Raw genomic sequence first — 18,649 nt, forward strand, 5'->3', positions numbered from 1 at the left:
TAACAAACAAGCAACTTTCAATACAAATAATCGAAGTTCGATAGCTGAAAAGTTGCTCATTTTGGTAAAAATGCAGTCCACTTGTCAGCAACAACAGGCCCAGCCAGGTCAGAATGGAACTTCCGCGAGCAGAACATCGTTTTTGATAGAAGATATCCTGAGTCGTGGAACCGCTCCACCGCATTCTCATCATCAACTTCATCATCAGCACCTGACGTCCAGTCACGGAGTACAACATCAGCAATACCAGCAATTCGCCAGTTTATTACCTGGTTATCCTTCTGCACCGCCTACGGCAACCTTCTTCCTGGGACCACTTTTTGGTAACACGGCGATGGGGGTTGGCGTGGTACCGGGAGTTACTGAACTTGCGGCCTTGAAGCACTGCCGTCGACGAAAGGCACGAACAGTGAGTGAAACCACTTGTAATCCTTATCTTTTGCCTCTTCCACTGGTGGTCGTTTGCATGATTCACTCGTCTCGATACGAAGATAAAAATATCGGAACGTTACGGCTATAGAGACTTGCTTTTTAATTCCTTCATTTTCTTTTAATTGCTGAAAACATACAAATGCGCTTTTCACGAAATCGATATTGATCTCATTGGAATAAGAATGATTATGATTATAGATTTATTTTCGTCGTAGTGCTTTCATTATAATTGGCAATCCTAATGTTAAAATATCGAATCGTACTCGTAACGCGGATCGTAGTTCCAATTCAGCCACGAAGTTTACTTATAACTGTGATTTGAACTATTAGAAATTTAGATTGAATTAATTTTAGTTTAAACATTAACCGGATTAAATTTTACGACATTTTGCATCCGACATGCTGTTACAACAGTGGATAGTTACATCTTAAATTAACTTCATTTAAATAGCTACTAAGAAAATGGCAAAGCAAGGGTTCGAAGCATTCTGTGTATGTTTCTTATGTTGAGCCAAGATCTTCCATAGTAAATTTCGCAACTGTATTCTTTCCTTAATTTTTACATTGTCGCTCTAACTTCTGTTATTAACGTTTCCTGGTAATTTAGCCAATAGAGAAACCAAAGCTATTTAGTAATAAGCGTAAGCTTGTTTGAAGTGGTTTGTTACGCTAAGAAAATTCCATTGTCCGATCACCTAAATTCTATCTTTGTTCGTTTTCACAGCTGCGATATTCTACCTTCGGCTTCCTACTAGTATGCTACTAACGAAATCCTATATGAATTTGGTATGACAAGATTAAATACAAACGGTTAACAACGTTCGTGGAAATGTCACGGGAAATAATTTAATCGTCGAAACAATATCGATCGATCGTGCAAGTAATTTTATCAGACAGAACGAAATTACTAAAAACGCTATTGTCGAAATAAGTAAAAGTTCGTACAGGCTTGCAAGAAATCGTTTGTGTCGTATTTAGGTGTTCAGTGATCAACAATTAGCGGGTTTGGAAGCTAGATTCGAGGTGCAGAGGTACCTGAGTACACCGGAGAGGGTAGAGCTCGCGGCGGCTCTTCACCTCTCGGAGACCCAAGTGAAAACGTGGTTTCAAAATCGGCGGATGAAGCACAAGAAACAATTGAGGAAATTGAACACCAGCGCCGGAAGCAATGGCAACCAGAATTCTAATCAGCAATGCACCGGTCAATCCGTTTCCGTTACATCGCCTGCCGGTAAGCAAATCTCATATTCTTCCATCCTGATAATAATTAAAGCTAGACTTCGTTTACAACAGAATCTAGAAAAGATTCTTGCAGATTCAGGCTCGATACGCGTTACAAATAAAACAGCTAACGTGTACACATTTTTTTCAAGGGTTTAACTTTCGCGTAATTATGTAATTAAGGGTTTAACTCTCGCCTGACAATTTCGCGAAAGATTAGTAGGTTTTGAGACCGTAATGGTATAAAATTGAACGAAAATATCTATGTTTCTCCGCGTTTTTATAAAAAAAAAAAAATGGAATTATTGACACTAGGAACGATTAACAGTTACGAGAGTTTATCACAATCAGTATATCATATGTCTCGTCTGATATACGATCTTACACTAGCGCTAGAAATGATTAAGAATTACGAGAACGTATCGTAACTAGTATATATCTTGTCTAACGTACAATTTGTTTGCAAGTTATTTTTTAAAGCGATTCGTGCAAGAATCATTTCAACGTTTGCGAAAAGAATTCTTATGAAATGAAATATGAATCATAGATCGTGATTTTCGCTATTGGCGACGTATCTGAATCATCGTATTCGTAATATCTTTGGATATCTATCTATCTCTGAAATCTGTTTATAATTGTCCATACAATTCTTAAAATCTTTGTGTCAGCAATATCGTTTTGTAAACTCGAATTCAAAGCGCCGTGTATGTATTCTACTCGTCAGCGACTTGCTACTTATGCGTTTGAACATCGAACGTCTATTTAAACTTTTATTTGAACACGTGAAAGTTCCAACGTCTTGCTCTCTGAACAACGAATTGAACAATACATTCGACTTTTCCTAAAGCGAATACAAGATTTTGTTTTCGTAATAAAATTATTACGGATCGAACGAGCCGCATACACGAAAGTTGGGTAACAAATTGGAAAGGTAAAAAGACTTTGAGGACAGGTGATCAGACAGGCGAAACGGGCGATCACGACTTCAGGGGAAAGTTATAGCTGATAAAATGGAAAGTTAGCTTCCTATTATAAACTCGATGACGCTTAAAATTTTCACGCATCGCGTAGCTAATGCAAGCGTTTAATTGCAATTGCTGGAACCCCCGTGCAGTTTCGTATCCGCCTAACAATGCGTAATTACCGCTAAACACATGTATCGACTTTTCGATAAACACGCGACCGCTCGCGTTGCTTCGCATCAATTAGCTCGGATTAACAACACGATGTGTCCTACATAATCAATTGCTCATAAATCATATTTGGAATTCTGCGTCGGCAGGAAAAAAAAAAGAAAGACACTCTATAAAAACTGGGAACAAGTCCGCGATATTCAATATCGCTCTTGAAAGTTTAAAAACGTCGCAAACATATCGAAATGATCAAAGTTTTGTTAAAGTGATATCTCGTTTGCAATGTTCTTTCTTTTTTTCTTTCCGTCAGTTTGCGTTATCGAATCCTGTTTTCTCATATAATTTCACGCATGCGAAGAAAAGGGAAATCCTAAGGATTTTTAAAGATGTCCTTCTTGCTATCGTTTCTTCGTCAGAAATAACGATCATATTCGTCCGATTCAGAATCACGTTCATATTTCTGCTGTTTCAAGTGAGTTCTCGTATTCTAATTGCGTAATTTAAAAGCTCAACTTTTTCGGAATACGCCTCGTGATGTTAGTTGGATTACTGCTCAACGGTGATCAGACGATTTGGTCCCATCTTCTTCTTGAGAAAACGCTTCTATCATTCTCCTGATCTCGATATCAACTAAACGATTACCAGTCTTCGGATCTTTGTTCATTTATGAGAAGCTGTAAAAAGGAAAAAGAAGCGTGAAATGCACGTAATACGCAAGAATACATATCGAAAGTATCAATACTCGTCGTTATGGTATTTATATAACAGACGAAGCAAATCGCTGCTTCTGTTCTACTCTTTTAAAAATGTGAATTTGTAGAAATATTCGCAACCTGATAATTACAGTAATCGTATTATTGTACGCTAAATTCCGATTCAAACTAAATATTTACCGAGGAGATAGAAAAGAGGAGACGAGGAAAAAAGATGAAGAAAAAACTAAAGAAACGAAGTGCAGTTGGCGGACAGATAGAGAATTGTTAACGATTTCGCGCGCAGTAATTGGTCGTCGTCGTAGCCAGCAGAAAAGTAATAATCGTGGCTGAAAGTAGATGGTGGCTTGTGTATCGCAATTAAATCATTATTAGTATAAACTTCGTAATTGTGATTATCAATTTGCATTCGAGCGCGGGCAGCGCGTCGGAATTTCCGTGTACGTCAAATAGTTCCCTGTTATCATGCTAATGGACCATATAATGCAACCAAAATTCGGCTGGCAATAAATTACGCAACTTTAGTTAACTAACCAGACCATAACCGAGGTCGCAGTAACTATAATGATTAACTACCGTTGCATGGATAATGACCGCTTTTTGCCGTACAATTTCCCACAATTCCTATCCTCCGGTTTAGCCCTCTGTTATCCTTCCTCTAAATTCCGCTTCAACAGGCTTTCGTACGCTCGATTATATTGTTTCCGTATTCTTTTATGAAGAAAATGCGAATAACAACGATGCAATGAGAGAGAGAGAGAGACTCGAAGGAAAATTGGTAGAGGAGGATGACACAATTTTTCATTCAAGAAAACTGTATACAGAAGAGCGTTCAGACGATCAATATTATTGTAGATATTTGAGATTCTCAACATCGTGTTGACGGTATATATCGATCGTCTGGAAGATCTCTTAGATGCGATAACGTTGAGAACTTTAAATATTGACAATAATATTGATCGTCTGAACGATCTTTAATAGAGCAATATGCGCATCTCTATGTTTCTAAATATTGAAACAAATTCTCGCAAATAAATGATATTTAAGGATTAACACGACCGCTTTCAACATTTCATTTAAAATCGTACATTCATTGTCATCTCTCTCGTTCGTCTAATATTATGTAAATTCTTATATTAATTGATTAATCAGATAAGTTAAACGAACGAAAGAAATAACAATGAATGTACAATTTTAAATTAAATTTTGAAACCGGTCGTTCGACCGCCTGGTAGGATAGCATTGCTGTTAGATTGAATTGTCTTCGATTTTCGTAAGATTCGCGTAAGATCGTACGATTTTTATATCGGATTTCAACGTCAAATTATACGGCAGAGTTATAAAAGAAGTATTTTCATTCGTTATTACTAATTTAATCTAAGTATCTTCGTTTATCAGGCGCTATCTGTTAGCATTTCACAATCGAAAATTGTTACATCGCAGTAAACGAATAATAAATGTCGATATGTATCTCCTACTAGTTATCGCGACGATGATGTTGTAATGATATCGTAACATGATACAGGCTATCGTTTTTAGTTTTAAATTATAGTTACGACAAGTTGAAATATAAATGAACACGTAGATTTAGAGAGTAAGCAACAGAGTAGTAATATTTCTTGTTTCACTTTCAAATTTCGATTCTGATTTGTTGATTAAAAAAGAATTCATTTACATGCAAAGCTCTCTGTATCGCGTAAGTATTTATCACGTGAATTACAACACCGTAAACAACGTAGAAGACGAAACAACAGCGTCGTGCAAATAGATCGAGCAATAATTCCCGATAACTGTACCGCTTTGTGCACGCACAATGGTGCACGATCGACGCTGTTATAATGTAGTAAATGCCGTGATCTGGGAATAATTAAATCGGATTGCTCGCGTGAATTGATTTAAAGCTGTAACGTTCACGTTCGCGAACGAAAATACTGCTTTATTCCGCTTACTCCTTCTCGGAGGAACCTTTTCTCTGAATTATTTTAAAAAGATATAAAATTAATCCTAATGCTATTCTTAATACGCTATTCTAACCAACTGTCTCGTTTATCAAACTTTCGCTGAGAAAACGGCACAACGTACGGTTAAAAATACATAAGAAAATATACATTCCCAAATTTGTACAATTTTCTGGGTTCTAGAATTTTCATATATATTAGCTTGTCTGAAAAGTTTCTTTTGTTTTATAAGGAAATAACAGATACACAACATTTTTTGTTTTATATTATTTTATTGAATTATGTATGATCATGATAGTAGAAATAGAACAAAATGGGTCATACATAATTTAATAAGATAATATAAAACAAAAATGTTGTGTATCTATTATTTCCGCATAAAACGATAGACACTTCTCGGACAATCTAATATATTACCGCAATTATACTGTATCTAAATACAATATAATGAGACAGTTGCAAAAATATAACGCAGTAAATATTCAATTCCTCGTAATGCCGACATTGTATATAATGTAACATACAGTGCTTGATAAAAGAATGTTTAAAATTGATATGAATTTTAGTAACTTTCGATGTTGATAACGATCATCTATTCTGCCGTATATATTATATTTCTTCATTGCTCTTATTAAATGTAACTTCATTTTGTACAATCATGACGTCTTTCTATACTTCTTATTTTATAAACTTTCCCTTGTCCGCCACTGTATATTACATATACGCATATACATATACAATATCAATGCATTATATCTTACATACGTTATATTAAACAATAAAATAGAAAATGTATGATACATCTATATCGTATTAAACACCATAAGGCGGTATATTTTTCCAACAACGTTGTATCTTCACGAAACGATCGCTCTCTGAACCGGGGGTGCACGATTCGAACTCACCCCCGACCCCGTTGCGACTTACACCGCATCTACTCATAACCTTCGGCAAGTTGCTCGTCTCGGTAGCCAAGATGGCTTCGTTCGGTAGGAAGGGCTAACGAAGTTAGTAGACGTCTCCTTGGTAGCCAAGAAGAAGGGGGTTGTAAGGGGTGGAAAGCACGTAGAAGATGAGACCGCCTTGTCCTCGAGAGACTCCAACGGATACCGTCTAAGGAACCCACTGCAGAGTTACGACACCCCACCACCAATTTCTCTCTCTCTCTCTCTCTCTCTGTCTATCTATCTATCTATCTCTATCCATCTATCACTTTCTTATCGCATGTTTCTCTGTTGCTCCCGACTGAACGTCTTACGAACCTTGTTCTTACCTCTTGTCTTCTCGATTCGGTCTTCGAGAAAATTAGTCAATTATCGGCTAAGTGCTTGGCCAGACCTACATTCACGATTGCCCACGGCCGAGGGCTGCTGTCGAGGACCTTATAGTTGTGTACCGGCACATATCTGACCCAATTTGATCAGTCGATTTTCTGACCACCGAGATAAGAACCGGGGAGGTAGCTTTTTAGAGGCATTTTCTCTGTCGGTTACGCTTCCTTTCGGTTTCGTTAGGGTTTCGTATAACGTCTGGTGGTGCGTTTGATTAGCTTCGAATCGTGGGAATTAATTGCATGGGATTCGTATATTTTCTTCCTTTTTCCTTCTTCTTTTTTTCTTTTTTTTTTTTTTTGAGGTAAAGAAATTGGAAGATGACGAAGAGCCTTGCGTATTCGGAGATCTGAAATTAATAAGAATGCTTCTTTGAGATACGGAGACGTAGAATTCCTATATGAAATTCGGTTTGAAATTCATGATTTTATAGGCGTTTAGCGATTTCAATGAGAAATTTAATTTAAAGTTGTCGATTCTGTTTGTAGAACTAGTAAATTCTACCAGACGAATACATATCTATAATTTCGATGTAGAACTCGCAGCGAATATCCTGCCTTACCGTGGTCAAATTCCTCTTGTTCTGAACTGTGTTTACACTGTTTCCCGTCAATACGTTAACCACTCGTTAAAATAGTAACCTCCGATTATTATGTTTATTTCTTCAACTAAATGTCTTCGTGCTACTTTTGCTTTCTTCAAACAGAACGAAGATGAATTTGGATTAATCTCTTCTACGCGAATTTGTATAGGAAATATATAGAAGTGGAGGAATGACAAAAAAACATAAAAATACAGAAGAAGCGGAGTATAGAGATGTTGACACCTAGACATGTAGAAATACGGAGATCTACAAACCTAGGAATATAAAAATGTACAAATACATAGATCTAGGGATCTACAGACTTGGAAGTACAGAGACACATATTGAAATCTAAAGATATTGAGACCTATAAATTTACAGATCTAGAAATATAGGAATACTGAACCACAGAATCCTAAAAATCTGTAGACCTAGGAATATATGTAACAGCCTGGAGATCCAGGTATCTGTAGATCTAGAAATACAGACTTAGGAATCTATGGACTTACAAATATAAAATTATGCAAACTCAGCCTGCAGATACTTCTAGGAATCCATAAGCATAAAAATATAGAAATATAGAAACTTATAGAGACTAGAGGCTGTAGGTGCTAAGTTTCACGTTTATGGTGTAACACTATCTTAGATTTAGGTTACTGGATCCTATCCAAAATCTACAATGTATGGATAGAGAAGTAAATATACAATATAGAGACTTAGGGATCCATCGACATAAAAATATAGAAATATAGAAACTTATAGAGACTAGAGGCTGTAGGTGCTAAGTTTCACGTTTATGGTGTAACACTAACTCAGATTTAGGTTACTGGATCCTATCCAAAATCTACAATGTATGGACAGAGAAGTAAATATACAATATAGAGACTTAGGGATCCATCGACATAAAAATATAGAAATATAGAAACTTATAGAGACTAGAGGCTGTAGGTGCTAAGTTTCACGTTTATGGTGTAACACTATCTTAGATTTAGGTTACTGGATCCTATCCAAAATCTACAATGTATGGATAGAGAAGTAAATATACAATATAGAGACTTAGGGATCCATCGACATAAAAATATAGAAATATAGAAACTTATAGAGACTAGAGGCTGTAGGTGTTAAGTTTCACGTTTATGATGTAACACTAACTCAGATTTAGGTTACTGGATCCTATCCAAAATCTACAATGTATGGATAGAGAAGTAAATATACAATATAGAGACTTAGGGATCCATCGACATAAAAATATAGAAATATAGAAACTTGTAGAGATTAGGTCCTAAATTTGACGTTTGTGGTGTAACGCTAACTTAGATTTAAGATAATGAATCGTATCGAAAAACTACAATGTACGGATGGAGAAATAAATATACGATATAGAGATTTAGGGATCCATCGACATAAAAATATAGATATATAATAGACACATAATCATACGACACAACATAATCACACAAAAACTCGTTAAAAAATCCCATAAACTTCCTGCAGAAATAAATAACGAGCTTGTTTGCGATGAAATTGTTTGCAGAACGACCGGTGGATTTCTCTCTGAGCGGCGGGCGAGAATCACGGGCGAGCAGTGACGCGCCGGTAGACTCCGACGACGATGAAATCGACGTTCTAGGTGACGAGACGCCATCGCCAACGCGAACAGGCAATATTCACGTCTCTAGGCGTGCCGGTTCACCGACGAGTTTTCATCAGATCACGTATCGTCATTCGGTTAGCCTGTCTCATCAACCCCAACACGGACAAGCTATTCAACGCCAACATCGCTGAAACGAAACAGTACAAGGTTGATATTGCTCTTTCACACGGGAGAACGTTTAATATGAGCTAGTAAATGCAGACATTGCATCGAAGAACGAGAAACCGAGTGATCGGTCTGAGAAATTGAAGGAAGATTTGAGAAGGGAGAACCGAGAGAAATCACGTGGATTTTTCTAAACGCTCGAATCGTTTCTCTCAAGTGCAGTCAATCGGTTTAAACAACTGTTAGGAAGTCCTTCGGGAAATACGAAGATCCGCAATGCGATTTCGAAAGAATTTCCTCGACGACATTTTCCATTAATTGTGAAATTTTATTTATCGGAGCAAAATGTTTCTACAGATTGATTTAGACAATTTGAATATTTTCATTTAAGGAACGAGAAGAATTGACGATTCTAAACCACCTAGATCCGACGATGGATGATAAAAGTAATACTGTCTCGCTTATAGAACAAGATTGTTAGGAGGGACTCTTCATTTTGAACCAGTGACTAATAGAACAATGTGAAAGAACGTGAAAGAAATACGAACGACACTTTCAGTGTTAAGAATGAATATGTGATTGAAGGAATAGTGTACAATGAAATGGTGTAATATAAGAAGATCGAAAGACTCGAGACGATGTAGAAAGTGTAAACGACTTGTAAATGACTCTTTAGCGATTAGAGTCTGGTCGATCTCTCGCGACACTTTTTATAGCGAAATGCCATAATAAAGCTAGTCTGTTTCGAGTCACTTTTTATAGCGAAGTAGAAAGTTAGCTTGTGATTCAAGTTGGGATTAAAATGTCATGATGTAACGCGATGTATAATATCACTTCCTCCCTTTCCCCAGTTAGAAGTCCTTTTTATAGTTACGATTCGATTCAGTGTTACTTGTTTAAAGACAGGAAGATCACATTTTACGATCACGCGTTGTCATTTGAACGGGTGTGATTTATTTAAAAAGAAAAGAGGAAGAAAAAGGTTTGTACAGATTCGTTATTTTTCCTTCTCCTTGGCTAAATTTTCTTAAAGTTACATATCACAATTCGTATAACTTTTATTTATTTAAAATAAGCGTCATTTATTTGGAAGAAGAGAGAAGGAAAGAAGAGGAAATACTATCGTATAAAATCATGCAGTTTCTTTTTTAAAATTCTATATTTTTTTTATTTAAAGTAAGTAAAGCGAAGAGTTAAAAGATAGACGGACTAATTTTCAAATTAGATTTGGCGCGTTCCTATAGACGACAGATAAGTATCGTAATTGACATTTATAGGTTGTCGCGGGTCATGAACGACGAGGTCGCCTTTCGTGCAACATTATCATTCCGCTAATTGACAGCCTGACATTTTCTGCCCGTCGTTTGGGACATTTTCGAGGCTTAACGCACTCCACGAGCTAAAGAAGCAGTTAATCTCGGCTTAATTCCGTGAATTAAACCGTGAATCATGTTTCATCCCCCGACTGAGCTTCCTTACAAAACTCCTGTACAAAATTAGACGCGTAAGCCGCGTTCAGTTGAATCTTTTTAACGATGTTCTGTTTAAAAGCAAAAGCTAAAAACCGGCCATAAGTGAAAAAATAGAAGATAAGAAGAAATCATTATAAAATTTTCAGAACCTTAAACACCCCTCAGAATCGACGTACAATGAATCACCGATCCTAGAAATCTCAAAGCCGAAACCCTCCACATAAGTAATAAAAAGAAGAAAAAGAACAAAACAAGAAGAAAAAGAAGAAAAATAAAAAGAAGAGATCAGCAAATTTTCAGAAGCTGAGCAAACCACCGAACTCGGAGATTCTGAAACTACAAACTCCGAAAACCAACGAACCAAAAACCAAAAAGGCAAGATTAAAAAGTTTCCACCTAATCGGAACATGACATTTCTTCGCGGAAGATACGTAAATTATCTATCCTAGAAAGCTTAATACCGAAATGCCGCGAGAGAACAAGTAATGAAAAATAAAAAGAAAAGATAAATTTCCAGAATCTCCGAACATTGTGCGGCAGACGTATAAATCCAACAGATCCAGGAGATCGATGTCGAAATGGACGAGGGACAAATGCCAAGGACAAGGACTTTGCCACGACCGTCTTTTGCTACCTGTTGCCGAACGTTAGAGGTCGCGATCGTGTCTAGAAAGAAAGAAAAGGGGGATATCGCGAGCTGACAGTCCCGGAGCGTTTCCGGCTGAGCACGAAGGCATAGGCGGAGTCTGCGGAACACGTCGTGCTGCTCCCAGTTGGGGTGAATCCTAATACCCAGATAATGGGAAGTAATTGCGAGGGATCAGAGCCAGAGCGAGCAGAGTTACTCTCTCACTCTCTTTCTCTCTCTCTCTCTCTCTCTCTCTTTCTGGATTCAGGAGCGTGTATAGAGAGAGGGTGGAGGTGTCGGCGTTCTCATCCCCTTGCGGCGCCGGAGATTCGTGGGGGTGGATGAAAAGGACGGTCCAACAGACGCGCACGCACACACATTGCCAAGCAGAGGGGTGAGAAGAGAGGTGAGAGAGGCAGAGACATGGAGGAACCGTAGGATGCGAGAGAGACAGAGACCTATAATCATATTACCCAGGCTAAATCACGCTGCATATTCTCAAATACGGATCTACGATGGATCATGGTGTTTTGTAACGGAAAAAACACTTGTGCAACGATATTCCGTTGATTGTTTGTATGTGGACGATGGAAGACGGTGTTTTGCCGGAGATCGCTCTTTTGGGAATGTTGGATCACTTCTTGCTATATATTTTCGTGGATTATGATTCTGGAAATTTTGCTATTGGCTGTATGAATTTTTCTTTTTCTTTTTTTCTTTTTTTAGGAAATTTATTCTGCTCTGTCGGTTCTTTTCGTTTAGCTTCATTTGGTCGCTCTGAATGATCGTCTAAGACCTTTGCACAGTATCGTAGGCTGGTTGGTTACATAAGCCGATAATTCGAGGAGAAAGTTTGCTCCTTTGATACAATTAAAGCGTACTTGCTTGGAATTCGATAGGTAAGTGGCATTTTAGAGATGTGAAACGCAGGCGAGAAATGTTTAGGTAGGTTTTATAGGGTGATTGCATCTGTATCGAAAAAGAAGAAAATTCTCGGATGAAATCTCTCTTACAAATATGATATTTGTACGGCGAGAAATATTAGGTAAGAGAAAATACTTTTACCGATAACGTTATTTCTCATTCCTTTCCTTCGCCGCTTCATCGACACGTTCAGCAAGGGTCAAGCGTCAAAACCTTTCATCACACCTTCTCCTGACATACACCCTCGTTCAAGATATGAAGAATAAAGGCACGTATTCTATCACAGAAAATGTCTGGAAAAGATTAAAGAACGGTCAATGAATTTTACGCATGTGATGTAACAAACAGTTAGTAAACAATTTGTTAAAATCTTATATAGGACACGAAGTACCAATTCTTCTGAACATACTGTACGATATTAGATAGAAACACATCCATAAAGATTACTACTAGATTGCAGATTGTTTTGCGTTTATGGAAAATTTAAAGATACAAAAATACATATTATACCCATAATACGCAAAAAGTATGTGAAATATCTAAATACTTGTCACAATGTGTATATATAATGAGTGAACAAAATTTTTGCATATCATAAATGTCCGCAGCCTAATTATCACCAATATTATTCTAACCGATTAAGAGCTTAAAATAAACTTCAACAACGACCAAATCTTCACAATACCGTGTACCAACATCAGCTTTATTTCGACGCATTCTTTCGGCTCTGTCTACCTTGAACATTCGCATTCAACATTGAACCGTGCGCACGCATAAGCTATATTACAAAATATTTTCTTTGATGTCGAAACGGCAGATCTCAGGTTCGCGATAATGCTCGCTCTCGAATAAGCTTTGTCGTACGCCGAGCAACGGAACCACACAGGCAACAAGCAGAAGAGAAAAGGTAGGAAGAGAAAGCAACTATCTCGTAAACTAATGAGATCATGGCAGGCCATTTATGACGTTTAAATTCCGTTAAGACGTCTGTTATTACGGCACCGTAAATAAAGGGGGAAAATTCGCACCCCTTGCCGGGCAAAAGGGAGACAGGAATGCGGCGAAAATAATGAAATAAAGGACAATGAAATGGCAGGTACAATAGCCAATGGAGCAAGGCTAGGATGGATGAGAATGAACAAGGCGGCAAGTACAGAGAACCCCCGGTGATGCGGACAGGGTGGGCAGAGGAACGACGAGAGAGGCAGCGAGGGGATGAATGGGGGTTGGTAGCTGCGCGGACTAAATGCAGTGGGCGGGTTCCCATTACTTTCATTATTTTCCGTCATAGGGGTTCGGTACCGATATGCGCAGCACAGGATACTGCAGTCTGTAAAGCGCGAGGGTGGCTTCGAATAGACAGCTACCTGGCTGTGTCTTTCACCGTCTCTTCTTCTTTGTCTTTCCTTCCAAGTGTGTGTCACTCCTTGTTCATCTAAAACGGATAATAATCAAGTCAACCTTAATGTTAATCTTAACGTGTACTGTGTAGAGATGGTATACTTAATGGAGGGGATTGTATAGTGAAGTATACAAGTTTTGAAGTATAAAGCAAAACTACGGGTACGGTGGGTGCATTTTTTTATGAACTAAAGTACTGATGAGTACGTAAAAAAATAATCAAATATACCTATAGATTACAAGTTAGCATATGAGACAGCACTGGAATAAGAGGAATACTCTTGCACATCATCGGTGTTGTATGATATCTGTACATTCTTCAACACGCTTGGCTGTTTTTATGACCGTATTGAGTCTATTAGAAATAATGAATCAATACCTATGTTTCATTTGAGAGCCAACTCATTAAGTCTACATAATGCATTGACGCTTGAGATGGATGATGTCTGAATGACTTTATCCTGCAGATGTATATATGTACTTAATACCTTAGGTACTGAGAGCTGAGAAAGAGTTTACTTAGTGAGGAGACTTTATCGTCATAAGGATTTGTATATCTAGGAGTTATGGAATTATTGAAAGATTAGAGAAGATGAAGACGTGATTTTGGAAAAACTATGATCTATGGAAAATTGAGACGTTTACGTGTCTGTAAAATGAAATATATATATCGCTGTACTTAGTATTGTTGAATATGATTTCTTAATGAGTTCTACGCGATTAGTATTCTAATTATCTGTGAATTATTGTGTTATATACTTATTCGTTGGGAAATTTATTTTTCTACTTGGAAAAATAGAATTTGCAGCGAACGGATTTAACACAACATTCTAACAAGTCTGAGACTTAACACACAAAAATGTTTTCGAAATATTGTACCAATGATAGGTGCTAAACTCTAAACTTCGATTATTATTATTCATACTATAACGGGTCTTCCATGCTACAAATTGATATCGTAACGTGTAACGATGTAACGAAGCGAGTTCGTTTATCGCTAATCTGATTTCACGCGGTCGAGATGCTGATGAGAAAATCGCACAATTTCGCCGAACTGAATTACAAAACGTGTTACGCGCCATCCAAAAGTCGACTACCTGATAATTGCATTCGTAACAGCGGTCTATAATTTTCCCTAGATTCTAAGAAAGTATATACAGGGTGTCTAGTCTTGATCTATTATTCTAAAAATCTCAAAAAGTATTTGTACATCATATGAAAGGGAATATTTTTAGAAGAATTACAGGAGATTGGAAAGAAGAGATAAGAGGTGCTTATATTGTTCAATGGAGGCGTTAAGATCAGGTAAAGATCATTTATCTTTATCTAATAATAATAATAATAATAATAATAATAATAATAATAATAATAATAATAATAATAATAATCGGTGTCTCTCGTTAATATTCTCTATGAAAATGTATTAATCAGTTTATATGAAATGAACATTGATTTGGAAGATATTTTCATTTCAAACAATGCAAAACGATATAATTCAATTCATATAACGATTAGTATTCGTTTCACAATATTTTAATATGTACAATATTACGTGAAATAATCATCGCATAAATAGCTTTTATAAAGAATACGGCAATATTGTTAAAAAATTACAGGAGAAGTCTAAAAAGTTCAGTGATTTTATACCGCTAAATATGATCGACAAATTTACATTACATCGTACACTAGATTGAGTACATTACAGATTACAAAGTGTATAATCTGAAACAGTACGTCATAGATAGATCAAAGGGGAGAAGATTATCGTACGTACAAGGCACCCCACACGCACGTACTAATTCGAGGAAATTAAATTACGTTAGCTAGTAGATAAGATCTATGAAAGTTTCCATGCAGGATCAATAACAGTTTATAAGCGACCATATTATTGAGAGATGCTTAGAGATTCGATCACATGTTCCTGACTAAATACAGCCATAATAATTCAATAAAACATCGAATTCCAACACGTCTGTAGCTGACAATTTTATTAAGATCCCAAAGCAGTAAATTGCAAAATCTTGAAATTAAGAAGGAGACGAAATAGTATGCTTTCTATCGGTTATTACACCTCGGATTTTTATACAAATTTACGTTTTTATGTGCACAACTAGAGAAAATTGAGACCTATCTATTAAAAAATTATAATCGGTACTTTACTTTGGGTATTCTATGTATTTTTTCACATTGTACGCATTCCGTACATTTTTGCACTATTAAATTTCATCTAAATGCATAAAAATCCACAGTCTACCGATAGTTGACTTGCTTGAGCTTAACTTATCTACAAAAAGATAAAATGATATACCACTATTCGTCGATATGTTAATGAATGATATAAATAATATTATAAATATCATTGCTAGAAATATTACCTTTGAAAGATAAGGAATATGCAAGACTGGATACGAGAGGAACGCAATCTAAGAAGTTAAATCATTCACAGGGCTAAAAGTTTGCAAGCGGTGGTTGAGAGACAACAGCAGTTCTGGTTGGTGCGGCGTCGAGAAATGGGGTGGAAACAGACTCCCAGTAGATTTATTCGAAGGGTGCGTAGAGACCATTGGATTGACACGCGGCGACGTCTTGACAGCTTGTTAGGCTAACGGTTGCGTGCTGTTCATCGAACACGCTTGAGCCTCTTTACTGCTCTTTACCTTGACATTTCACTTCTGATCAAGCGTTATACCATTGTCTGCTCCTTGTTTCCTGGTTGCATCACCATTCTCGAGATCTAAAGTAGTTGTAATCGTAATTACAGCTATCGATCAATATTTTTGTCTAAATATTTTAATGCCTACATTAAAGCTAAGTATATGATACGACAACCAATTGGTCTCAATAGATATAAACGCACAAAGATCATTTTTGAACATAAATTGTGTTACAAAGTATGATACATGAATACATTTCGATATTCTTCGACTTTCAGATGACTTGTGACGATTTTTACAACTATGGGATCGTGTATTTTCAAGTCCTCAATCTCTGCATGATCTATTGCGAATTCCATGTCCTTGGAATCATGAACTTCGAGATCTGTTGGCATAAATCAATTAATTTTTTACCTTTAAACTAACGAACGATATATTTCACTTTTATTTTAATTAAGTAGTTGATTAATCAAATTCTAACAGCTACGTATTTAAAAAATATTTATCCAACTAGAATAACTTTACAGGAGAAAAAAAGAATGAAAATACCCACAGCATAATATCTGTTGAAATCTGGAGAGCCGGAGGAAGGATCAGGATCGACGAGAGGATATTCGTGGTGCAGGGAACAGCATTACTGTCCACGTGCCGTTTAACTTGATCACCCTGGCCAATCTGGCCTCATTTCAACCTCCAGTTACTACGGCACTTCCGCTAACAAATAATATTGTTGACGACCCTGCGGGGGCGTTCTGATTCGATTTGCTACACTATAAAAGCGTGCTGCTGGGGAGAGCCAGTAACAGAACGGGGAAAGCTTCGCGACGACTGACGAAGATGAATAAAAAGGAAACGAAAGATTCGAGGAGAATGAAAGAAACAGCACAGAGAGGGGGCTGAAAAATTGTATATTACTGATATTTCACTAAAGCACGTTTTTTGAATAATAAGATATTGATCTTAAAGTGATCTTGGCGCAAGGAAAAATAAAACATTTTCAATAAAATAGAAATAAGAGTGAACGCAATATTTATATTCTAATAACTAAAGAATGAAAACGAACATAAAATTCATGTTTTACAGACAAGTTTAGTAAGTAAGAGGTATTTTCATCAAAGTTTTCAATTGCAAATAATATGATATGATCTTAAAAAAATCTTATCAATATAAAAATATATGTAGAAGCGAAATGAAAATTTTATTCATTGCAATTGAACGATTTATACTAAGAACCTCTTAGTATCAGTTTGTACTAAGAATTGGTTGATATTAGGTTAAGTGAACTGTTGTACCAGTTGAATCCGTAAGTGGGCTCCTATGTATACAAATTTCAGTTATATAAAATATAAAATATATATTTATAACGCAACAACTTTACGTAAACAGAGTTCTACTATATTACAAAATAACAATAATCAAATACTTTGTTTACGATGGATCGCAAATATTGTAATCAAATCGTAAAATCGTTCCTTATGCCACCAGTTTCACTCTCTTATCAATCTCACTTGTCCAAGTATTAAAATATATCCAGAAAAATCTAAGAAAACTCAACAAGAATCATTTTCATATAAAATCCTTTAATTATCTATTCATTTGTCATAATTAATTATTGTAACAGACTTTTAACGATACATACGTGCGGACAGGGAACACGAGTGGGCAGAGTGGCACGGGTAAATTCTCGTCTGGAAGAGAGGAAGGAAAAAAATAATTATCAACGTGATACAGACGACAACGTGCTGGAAAGCATGGCTACGGTCTAATTAGTCCGGTTATTTAGTTAGGCAACGGAGATGCGAGAAGTTTACTCGGCCGTTCGGTGCTAGAGCCACTAAAGATTCGTATCTCCAGGACGTGTTTAAAAATAATTACCATGGAAGATTCAGCGATAGTCACGGAGTCGTCCTCACCTTTGTGCTTCCTGCCCTATGAAGTGGGCCCTCGTTGTTACGGCATAAAGGCAGCCCAGCCAACCCCTTCAGTACGTCCTCGCGTCTCTTCCGGCACCGCTCGAGTGCCTCCTCACCTTTCAACCACTCTATCACCGCGTTTAAAGAAGTAAAGACCAAAGGTTCTTTACCGTTTTAAGAGGTTAGACCGCTTCGAAAAGGAGTTTATTCGACGATGACAATGTGACAAGGTGTGCTACGGGGATATGCCTTATTAAATTGACGGATACACTACACACTGCTCGTATCACGAAACGAATATCGGGTAGACGTTCAATAGATTCGAGAATCGACCGAGAAGGATACGATAAAGAACTAAAGACTAAAGAACTCTTGTAAGTTTAAAGTGGATCACGAAGAACAATCGGCGGAATGACAGATCACGAGTTCGCTAATTTGGCGCGATTTTTGATAGTGGTCAACAATCGGCGCAGTCGTCCTGCCATCTACATAAATCCGCGTTAATTAATTCTATTCAACGTATATAG

The 18,649-nt window shown here is 36.9% G+C and overlaps 1 protein-coding gene and 1 long non-coding RNA gene across 5 annotated transcripts; one reads left to right on the forward strand and one right to left on the reverse strand.

Moving 5' to 3' along the window:
• Window positions 1–56: 56 nt before the first annotated feature.
• On the forward strand, window positions 57–9,946 carry LOC117210220 (brain-specific homeobox protein homolog). Its single transcript, XM_033453026.1, has 3 exons — window positions 57–409; window positions 1,411–1,663; window positions 8,906–9,946. The coding sequence occupies exons 1-3, from the start codon at window positions 71–73 to the stop codon at window positions 9,154–9,156; spliced, it is 843 nt and encodes a 280-aa protein (XP_033308917.1). The 5' UTR covers window positions 57–70; the 3' UTR covers window positions 9,157–9,946.
• On the reverse strand, window positions 3,081–18,649 carry LOC117210222. 4 transcript variants are annotated; one of them, XR_004488062.1, is made up of 8 exons: window positions 18,123–18,649; window positions 17,849–17,897; window positions 16,464–16,594; window positions 15,931–16,289; window positions 13,522–13,589; window positions 12,296–12,447; window positions 6,731–7,137; window positions 3,081–3,460 (listed from the first exon to the last, which is right to left on the reverse strand). It is a non-coding gene; the product is annotated as an uncharacterized LOC117210222 (long non-coding RNA). The 4 variants fall into 4 exon arrangements; XR_004488061.1 differs by having other exon boundaries at window positions 6,720–7,137; XR_004488059.1 differs by lacking the exon at window positions 3,081–3,460 and having other exon boundaries at window positions 7,086–7,137; window positions 13,457–13,589.

The sequence above is a fragment of the Bombus bifarius genome, unplaced genomic scaffold (genome assembly GCF_011952205.1).
Source record: "Bombus bifarius isolate JDL3187 unplaced genomic scaffold, Bbif_JDL3187 scf7180000008199, whole genome shotgun sequence".
Lineage (NCBI taxonomy): Eukaryota > Metazoa > Arthropoda > Insecta > Hymenoptera > Apidae > Bombus > Bombus bifarius.

Excerpts from the sequence above, each read along its gene's own strand:
- LOC117210220 (XM_033453026.1), top strand. The coding sequence starts at position 71 with ATGCAGTCCACTTGTCAGCAACAACAGGCCCAGCCAGGTCAGAATGGA. Across the intron at positions 410-1,410 it reads GTCGACGAAAGGCACGAACA|GTGTTCAGTGATCAACAATT; the intron begins GTGAGTGAAACC and ends TGTCGTATTTAG. Across the intron at positions 1,664-8,905 it reads TTCCGTTACATCGCCTGCCG|AACGACCGGTGGATTTCTCT; the intron begins GTAAGCAAATCT and ends AATTGTTTGCAG.